We start from the raw sequence: 10,337 nt of genomic DNA, 5'->3' as shown, positions 1-10,337 counted from the left end.
CCCATCACCGACACTTACCTCATTTATAAGTGTGTGAGCACAGAGCTCCTACTGAGAGGTGCAGGATGAATGCTTGCACATGACAGCAAATGAGACAATTTAACTTTAACTTTTTTTTAATAAACCTTTTATCCCAAAATAATCATGCCTTTATAAGGTCATTGAAAAACAGTTCAAATAATTCAAAACTATGCAAAGACTGAACTAACATTTATCTTTGTATACAGATTTTGCTGTTAATATTTAATCACTTGTCTGTAATAAACACTTGTCTGAGAAATCAGTTTCTGCATAGCATTGAGGAATTTACTTTCAAACTCAGTTTTAGGTGCAGAATCAAACTTCCATTTTCAATGAAGCTGCAGCAGTATATTAATGAAGATGTACATTAAGGCTGAGTCTGAATGAGCAGCCAAAGAAGACATGAAAATATTCCAAGAGAGTTCCAATTTCTGGTAAGAATAGTTATGTTTTCTTTTTACAAGGAATGAGATGTTTCAGGTTGATTAATTCTGTATGCCTGAATTTTATTTTTAACTGGAGTGTTTGTATATGATTGGTTACAGTGAGAGCCATAACCTACGCTCATCCTAGAACTATCCTATGACTGATCGCACCTGGCAGTGTGTAGATGAAGAGCACCAGGAAGACAGTGAGTATAAGCAGAATTATGCCGATGATGATGTACTTCTTGTAATTTCTCCAGATCAGGTGATACAAACACTTGAAAGGATTTACAAACCAAGAGAAGGATGTATCTGGTCGGCTAAGGGGGAAGGAAAAGAAAAAAAACAAACAAACAACTTTTGTAAAAGCAGATCCAGCTGTTTCCAAAGCTACCATGCTGCAAAATACATATTTGAGTCTGAAAAGGACCTTTAACTCCTAGGAACACACTAAAGAGTTTAGAGGGAACTTCGAGTTTCACATACTATTGGGTCAATCTTCTTCCATCCATTCCACAGCCCAAGATCCACAAACCACTCAGAATGAAATTCCAGTTCACTCTTCATAACTACTCCAATTTAAGGCAGGATAAGGGGTTCAAAATTACAGACAAGACTATGATAAATCCTTAAGAAGAAATACAGACATCTTGAATTTGAGAACAAAAGCCTTCTGGTCATTGCAAGGAATTTAGCATTTGAAAAATGTGGCACTACAAAAACCTCTGATTGCTCAGTGAGTCTTGGTGCCATAGCAGTCAGAGCCAGCTCAGGTCTGCCATATGGGCCAAAACAGCACATTTTCAGAAGAAATTTAAAGCAGGCCTTCTGAAACAGGAGGTGAGAGGAAACCCAAAACCTAGGTAGTTTGCCTGGGTACTAAAGAAAAGCCACCTTCTTCTGGTGGAGAATATCTGCATCCATGATCCTAATTTTTTTCCAAATGTTACCCCATGTCATATTCTCCTCCTTAACAAGGAGTTTCTTCATACTGTACAGCAAAGCTGGCTGCATACAGAGAGGAAAACTATGTTCTTCTTAGGGAAAACATTGGTGTAGTCTCTCCTCCTTTTGAAGGAATTCAAGCAATGTCTTAGTCACCTGGAGAATTCAGCGTTTAGCCTGTCGAAGTGAATGCCAATGTAACAGAAAGTCTGTAAATCTAAAAGACTAGCTGAATATCTTTTAAATAAAGACTGTGTGTTATTCTGAAGTAGACTCAGAAATAAATCAAGAAATAACCCTTCCAGGTTAAAAGGAATTATTAAAAAAATATATGCACTAAAGAGTACTTATTGAATCGCAGCCTTGAGTAACAAAACCATTAGTCTGTGTGTTCAACTCCTTAAGGGCTTTTCATAACCTTTAAAGACGGGAGGGGGAGGGGAGAAGCCAGACTTGCTCATTTAATTTGTTTCTTTGCAACATAGGCAATAGAATTCCCTATCAGCTATAGCAGCGTATTTATTATAAAGACTGCATCTGCAAAAGCATCCTTTCTTGATTGGCAGAGATGAAGAGATGGATATCCTTGTGGTGCTTTACAGTCATGGCACTTTATTTTTCATTTGCATGTTTTTCTTTAGTTCCCAGACATTTAATTTTTGTCCACCTTTGCTCCGGTACATTAAAGAGTCTGTTACTCTCTAGTAGTTTTTTAAGGTAATTTTGGGTTTGAAAGTATTTTGTTTCTTAATTTAAAAAATTAATTATGTAAAACAATCTGAAAAATTTGATGTGTGAGCCTCCATGATTAGCAAAAAAAAAAAAAGTGAACCTTTAGTATTGGCATAGGTATATGGACGTGCTGACACAAAGTTCCTTGAGATCCACTTCTTCCTGGAGAACTCATTTGAAGTTCAGAAACATTTATCTGTTCTCTCTGTTGATTCTGACTACTCTGCATGCATGAACCACATCATATTTCATCACTTGGGGGCAGTGAGATGGCAAATTTTAATACCAGCTTTATGGACCTGGGGTATGTAATGCCTTCAGCTATAGTTTATTTCCTTTCCAGTGAGGGTCTAGCTAAAATAGTATTTACTATCCACGTGCTGGTGTTGCTTTAGCAACACCACTTAGGATTTATTTTGCTTAACTTTAAAACTTAGGTGTTCAGCCTGGTGAGTTGTGAGCTGTCTGTATGTGGAGAGGAAGGACCTTCTGGAGGATAATTCATCTCTTTCCCCAGATCCATCTTAAGATGTGTGTGTTAAGTAAATGGGATGACTACCCCACCTGTACTTGAGCGGCTACAGAAGGAGCCTGAATGGCTTGCTTCTGAAACAGGTAATGTTAACTGAAACTAATTTCAGTTGAGGCATACATCTCAATTAAGAGTAGAACTGGGTTAAGCCATGTGTTGGCTGTGTATTTCATCATAAAAACCTAGATGTGGAGCCTCTCTAGTGCAAGATCCTGAGGGAGGCTCTGGTTTTGTGGCTTTGGGTCAAAACACCTGGAGGCCAGCTGCGCAGCAGAGAAAGGACCTCCAGGCTAGTGACAACCTCTTGGCCCATTTGCAGATAAAATGCCCCTGAGGTGCATGGGCTGGGCCTGAAAAAATGAGAGGAAAATTACATGATGCCTTTGTGCATGCTGCTGACAACCTGCACATGTAATCCTCCTGTTACATACGACACTCGCTCTTAAAACTGCCTTGGCTGACTGCTTCCCACCACATGTATTTCAGAGCTACCCCAGTCCTCTCTCCTCTGTAAGACAGTGCTTTAGCTTCCTTTGCTGGGAATCTTTCAGGCAGACATCTGTCAGGCATGAATCATCCTACTTTTGGATAAAGATGTTGGGTGATATGATTAATCAAAGTCTTTCCAAGGTTAATTTTCAGCAAGCCTCTGATACCTTTAATTTACAGGCTAAATTTATACCCTTTGTACGAGTATTGGCAATTCCACCTTTATGCTGTTTTATCCTTTTTTGTGTTTATCCTGAGATATATATCAAACCAACAAAATTAAACAGAACATGCAATGATTACCATTATGATTAGCAATTGATTTTTGGTAGCAGGAAATACAACATCAATTACTCTCTTTTTTCTAAAAAATCTAGCTCGTTACTTTAGTAGGACAAAGTGCATGAGCCAAAACAGATTAGAGATACGTTTTTTCTGAATGCAAAAATCTCAGCCCGTAGTATTTTTTTAATGTGACAAATATTGAAAGATAAAATGCTTCTTCTAGATCATCTGCCTTTGTTAAACCACTTTAAAAGTTTTATGATGAAAAATAAGCATCTTCATTCTTTGATTATGAAGTACAAAAAAATTAGAGATAGATTTGTTAAAGTTGTATCATTCCTGTATGACCTGATTTTCACATTTTATGTACCTTCATCTGCAAGTGATTAATTTATGCAAAGATAGATGTATGCAGAGGTCAGTTTTCCACTGACACACAGAAACTAAGACATCTTTAAATGTGTGCAGATAATTCTTAGAATCACAGAATCATTTAGGTTGGAAAAGACCCTTGAGATCATGGAGTCCAACTGTTAACACTACCAAGTCCAACACTAAACCATGTTTCTAAGCACCATCTCTACACATCTTTTAAATGCCTGAAGGGATGGTGACTCAGCCACTTCCCTGGGCAGCCTGTCCCTATGCTTGACAACCCTTTCAGTGAATTTTTTCCCTAATATCTGAGGTTCTCATAATTAAAAAGCCCCAAACAAACAAATTACATAGGAAATACTTCATACAGTCATTTTAAAGCACATAAACATGAAGGCTCTACAGAGGGCTCTAGACAGGCTGAGCTGAGGCCAGTTGTATAAGGTTCAACAAGGCTTAGGGCTGGGTCCCACATTTGGGTCACACCAACCCCAGGCAGTGCTACAGGCTGGGGCAGAGCAGCTGGGAAGCTGCCTGGGGGGAAAGGACCTGGGAATGGTGATCAACTGCTGGCTGAGCATGAGCCAGCTGTGTGGCCAAGAAGGCCAACAGCACCCTGGTTTGTATCCAAAACCAGGGCCAGCAGGTCTTGTATCCAAAAGTGTGGCCAGCAGGACCAGGGCAATGACTGTCCCCCTGTACTTGGCACTGGTGAGGCCACACCTAAAATATCTTCAGTTTTGGGCCCCTCACTTCAAGGGACATTGAGGTGTTGGAGCGTGTCCAGAGATGGGCAACGGGGCTGGGGAAGGGGCTGGAGCACAAGTCTGATGGGGAGCGGCTGAGGGAGCTGGGGGTGTTCAGCCTGGAGAAAAGGAGGCTGAGGGGGGACCTTCTCGCTCTCTGCAACTCCCTGACAGGAAGCTGTAGCCAGGTGAGGTTCAATCTCTTCTCCCAGATGACAAGCAATAGGACAAGACAAAATTACATCAAGTTGCACCAAAGGAGGTTTAGATTGGATATTAGGAAAAATTTCTTCCCTGCAAGGGTTGCCAAGCATTGGACCAGGCTGCCCAGGAAGGTGGTTGAGTCACCATCCCTGGAGGTATTTGAAAGACGTGTAGATGTGGCACTTAGGGATGTGGTTTAGTGATGAACTTGGCAGTGCTGGGTTAACGGTTGGACTTGATGATCTTAAAGATCTTTTCCAACCAAAATGATTCTATGATTAATCTAATAAATAGAATTCATCTGATCTCTATAGGTGGCCAAAGTGAGGTGGTGTGTGTATGCATAAGTTACGATGGTTTAAGAGATTATCACGTGCCAGGTCAGCTATGGAATGAGCTCACATGTGAACTCTAGCTGAGGACAAACATTCAGCAATGGTATTTATTTGGGCTTGCAGAGGACAGCATTTAATCTAACCTGGAAGGTGGTGCCAGCTACAAATGCCAGCAGCAAGGCAATGCACAAGTTGGACAAATGGCTTGCTCAAGGTTACAGCAGGAAAGAGGAGAAAAGCCAGCAGAGAAGCAAGGAGACCTGACCTTTCACATCTCCTGCTGAATTCCCCTTCACAAGTTCATTTAATGAGTATGTTCCTACTCACTGTGGTTTTTCCAAGGGCTCGGGCTCCTTTCGAGCTTTTCCTACAGGATTCTTCTCAGCTTCTTCTGCTGTGACTAGGTGAAACTCAGCTTCCACCTTGCCCTGGATCAGAGAGATCATACATAAGCATCCAGTCCTAGGTTATTATTAGTAAATCACACCAGGATTTGGCTTGTAGAGAAATTATGGAACCAGCCAAGGGCAAAGGAAATTGATTAAAGAAAATAAGATAATTTTTTTGCAATTAAAGAAAAAGCACAAAGGAAATGCAGGCACCAAGTTCTGACTTATGTTCAAGGACCAAGAGGAAAGAGAGGTAGGGTGTTTTCTTCCAGACCCATAAATGTGTTTTCTGTTTCCTAAACATAATTAATCCAAGAAGACCTGTCTTCTATCTATTGCACACCTGGGTGAGCTGAATTGCCGAGCTGGAAGCTGTGTTTCCGACATGGGTCAGGTGTAGCCCACCAACAGGAGGGAAATTCAGCCAGTCACAAGTGCTGGAGCAGTTGAGCTGTGGGGTCTTAGCTCACAAAAGGAAGGTGGGTATAAGTGAGATCTATGTGCAGAAAATATCATGCAGTCCTAGAGCTCTGTTCAGAGTAAAGGAATAGTGGTCTGTCAGATGGATTCAGTCAATTTTCTTGACGAATGGCCAGAAGATGATACTCAGAGCTGTGACAAAAGGAGAACTTTGTTCAGCCCCAACTTACTGATAATTTCTAGAATTCAGAAAAGTCATAATGTGATTTAACTGTTGATTTACTGCTTGTTTTCACTGTAACAAGCCATTAAAACTTGTTGAGTGACTAATAAAATATTAGCACATATAAAAGGTCATGTCTGCTATGCTTTGCATTAGAAATATGTAATATGAGTTATTTGGACTCATAGTATCAACTGTGATTTCTGCTATGGAAACTGGAGCTTCCTAAATATGGGTTAAAAATCTGTTTTTCACTTACAGCAACAAATCTGTTTATATTTCTGTCTGTGTTAGGTTACAGGGATGTGCTCTCTTTTCCCTGTTCTTTCAGGTAATGTTCTTCAGTACTATTGCCACTATAGATTCAATTAGGCCAAAGAAAAAAATAATAAAATATTTCAGAGAGTTAAAGATTCTAGTAATGATTAAGAGTGGGTAAATCAAATCAGCTTCATAAAATCTGCTGTGATGGATGAAAACCAGACAAATGGCATTTCATTTGTTTGTTATTTTCCTACCCCATACCTTCGTGGATATCAAAAACTAGAGGGTTAATCTATGGCTAATGGCTGGGATTCAGCACAGAACTGGGCTGAAAGAAGGATGCAGATAAAAGGGATCAGTGTGGAAGACTAGGAGATCAATAGATGAAAGTGGACTGGGAGAAAGAATCAACTGTACTAGGGCTTAGAAAATGGAGGTAAAGCAGGGATTTGGGAGCAGAGTCCATTCACTAAGTACACAGTCACCTGCAATCTGAAGGCGGCAATTAACTTGAAGATGGCACTTTTTATTAAAGCATTCTTCTTGCTGGAATGGACAGAAATATGAAGGAAGGGTGAGGTTTAGGAAAACCCTTGGAGAATCAATGGAAGGCTAGAGAGGGAGGGAGGGAGAAGGGCCAAAGCAGGTGAATTTGTAGAGGGCTATGCTACAGGAAGGCAGCTTGTAGCTCTTGGCACGCATCCCCAGAGGGATCTGGATGCACCTAAAGAGACTTCAACCACACTAATCCCTGGACTGGACTGTCGGGATGCCTGGGTTCAGGTCCAAGCTCCCAAAGTACTCTGTGGCCACGTGAGCACACCAGCTTGGGTTTCTTTACTAGCTCACACAGCTCTGCTTCATGCTGTTTTTCATATAGACATACCCCAAAGATCATGTGCAGAGTTAATCATCAGAATGTACTTCATGCCTAGATATATGCACTCCACCTAGGAAACAGAGGATCAGAGTTGTCTTTCATTTACACTGAGAATCCCTATACTGCTGTAACAGTACAAAGAGGCCTTAAAGACAGGAAAAATTGAGAAGTTGTTTTAAACACTGAGAATTTCTGTATTTCAGTATTTCATTATCCAATTCAGTATTCCAGTAGCTCCAGGTTATACACAGAAAGCACTACAACATTATGAAGGGAAGCTGCAGCAGAAACCCCTGAGAAAAATGGCTAGGTACATGCTGAGTGAGATTTACACACTCCTGTAAGCCTTGTTATGCTAGAGATTTGGGGTAAATGAAAACTTCTGGGGCAGCATTTATATTCTTCCTAGGAGGATACTTCTAAACATAACAAGTCTTGTAGAGTTTGGGGGAAGCTGCATTGCCCTTTGCATTCCTTTATACCAATTGTATCCTGCCACTAAACCAGAAAAAAATTGGCTTATTGAGCACACAGGGGCTGTGCTCTTTCTAGTTGAGATGGGTCACTGTCAAGGAGAATAATGGCAGGTTCCAAAATCTGTTCCTTTGCCCTAGTTGAAGTGAGAAATAAATAGTAAAGAAATAAATACGCAGGTGAGATTCCTCCCAGGATTTCCTCAGCTGACAAAGTTGTCTGCAAACACCTGATTTTCTACTCTACCCATCCACTGTGCTGGGCAATGAACAGTGGAAGAAAGCAAGGAACAAGTACGAAGTGCTCTGGTTGCCTGGGATGATCTGAACCAGATCTATGGGGACCCACTAAACCATTTAGAGGAGCCCTATGGCTTGCCAGTGGTGATTCTTCTTCAGATACCATATCCAAAATTAGCATCTGTCTGTCTCAGGACCTTAGCAGAGCATATCGGTCCCAGAGAAAAGCTGTTCATCTGTAGCGAGCTGCTTACCGTGAGCTCCCCAGCTTTGATAAAAGGCCACCAGCCCCTGACGCGCTTCTGCTGAAATATGGAGATCTTGTTTTCTGCACTTGCTGCCACAACTATGTCTAGGTCACAGCTCTTGGCTGTCTTTGCTGCTCGAGGGAATCCATTCAGGTTCAGTTCAAGTGTGCCTGGAGGGAGAAGGAATGTGACAAGACTCAGAAACCAGAAAGACACAAAGGCATTCAAACAGTGGCTTCCAAATGAGATACATGGAGCAGTGCAGCAGCTTGGGCCCAAGCTTCAGAGCTGGGGATCTCTCTGTACTGTCAGTTGTTCATTTGTGTTGCCCTGGTGTTGTCTTATCTGAGCTCCTAATTATTCCCTCTCCAAGAAATGTCTAAGTTTACAATGTGGTGCTTCAGAGAAAGACAAGCAAAAAGTTGGGTCTCAGACACCTCTCTGTATGTACCTCTACAAAACACAGGTCTGGCAAGACCTCCAGTGATGTTCAGGCAGATCCATTGCATACTTACCCAAGAAATCATCTGAAGAGAGGGTTTCAAAGTCCCACACCTGAAGAACCAGCTCAGCAGGTATTTTGCGCTCTGACTTTTCCAAGGAAAATATGTTTTCTCTTTTACTAACCACCACTTGTTTCTCTGCTGGGAGATAGTGGAACGGGAACACAAAGCGCCAGTTGAAGTTACCCTCTCCTGTCAAGGAGTTGTAATGTACATCTGTCTCCTGCTTGTCCTCTTCCAGGCCCTTTATCCATCTGTAGCAAGCACACAGTGGAAAGCACTGCTGTCACCAGGGGAGCTTGAATTATGGTTGCCATTATTTGGTTACAAGCATGATCATTTACTAATTCCTACCTAATCAGTAGGAGGCAACACACCGTTCAGGACTGTGACATGCACCAACAGCCCTGGCTCGGGGATCTCAGCCACCACCTCCCCACCATGGCACAGGCTGCAGCAATGGCCAGTGATGACCAAAAGCCAAGAGTGAGAATATGAATTCTGTTTTGATCAGACCCCAAAATACCAGTTGGAATTTGCTCTTGGCCAAAACGTCTGTCTTCTTTGGGACTGACAAAGACAGAGTCAGTCATTTGCCCACCACTTACCACCCAGCATTCATGTTGTGCCACACTAATAAATACTGTGTCAGTGTCAAAGACTGATTTCAGTGCTCGGTATTAGAGTCTAAATTGTTTGCAGCTGCTGTTTGGGGGTATAAACGTGGTGAAAGTATGGCTGAAAAGGTCTCTCTTTTTTCTTATGATTTCCTCTTGGTTTCTGCTACAGTGTGCACAAGATCTGATGTGCAATGCTACGGTACAAAAGGACAACACTTTCCTAAACATAATCTTCTCTTCTGGAGAGCTCCACTGAGGTAACGATCCAGCTAGATATATTTTAGCTGTGAAGATAGTTTATCACAGCTTGAGTAAAGATTAGCATTTTTTGGTGCTACATCCAAAGTGTGGCTTTTCCCTTGCAAGCCTCATTATTTCAAAAAGGAATCAGGAAAAACAGTAATAATCTCAAGCATGGCATGTCCCCCAGTGCAAATCCATGCCCGGGGACAGATCCAGTGCCACATGCAATGTCTGAACACAATGAGCTTTGCGTCTTCATCATAAAGGCACAAAATTAAAAAGTTTTCCACTCCCTGTCACACTGCTCTGGCATTGATAGTGATGTCCTCATGTTATCACACAGCTCAGCCCAAAGGCTGGCTCCTAGTTATTCCCTCAATTTTTCACTCTCAGAGCTACTCTGCTACTGCTCTGAACACATTAGTTTATTGCTAAGTTGGACATATCATTGTAAACACCAGTGATTTAAGAGCAGCTCCTCTCAGGGAACTACAAGGGGAGGTTTGCTCAGCCAGTGCATGCAGTAACTGCACTTGTGGCATGCTGGGGGCCGTACGGCTGTATTAGCACCTGCTTTACCTGGGTTAGTATCACCCACTCCAAAGGAGTGGTACTGTTCCTGGTGCCCCACACAGCTCGGTCAGAGCTAATGCAAGTTTGCCTGGTAAAATGCAGGTAGGTATACCCTAAACAGAAGTAAGAGCTGCTACCAGATTGCCCTGTCCTTACGCTTACTTTGGATTTC

At 41.9% G+C, this 10,337-nt stretch overlaps 1 protein-coding gene across 1 annotated transcript in view; it reads right to left on the bottom strand.

The window, feature by feature from the left end:
• Positions 1 to 215: 215 nt before the first annotated feature.
• FER1L6 (fer-1 like family member 6) overlaps positions 216 to 10,337 on the bottom strand; it is an 82,150-nt gene continuing 72,028 nt past the window's right edge. The window contains 4 exon segments of the mRNA XM_040586684.1: positions 216 to 766; positions 5,417 to 5,517; positions 8,233 to 8,396; positions 8,742 to 8,983. Coding sequence (XP_040442618.1) covers positions 586 to 766; positions 5,417 to 5,517; positions 8,233 to 8,396; positions 8,742 to 8,983 — 688 coding nt within the window. The 3' untranslated portion in view covers positions 216 to 585.

This window comes from Falco naumanni, chromosome 3 (genome assembly GCF_017639655.2).
Source record: "Falco naumanni isolate bFalNau1 chromosome 3, bFalNau1.pat, whole genome shotgun sequence".
NCBI lineage: Eukaryota > Metazoa > Chordata > Aves > Falconiformes > Falconidae > Falco > Falco naumanni.
The sequence above is the reverse complement of the archived record's forward strand: the minus strand, read 5'-3'. Positions and strand labels throughout refer to the sequence as shown.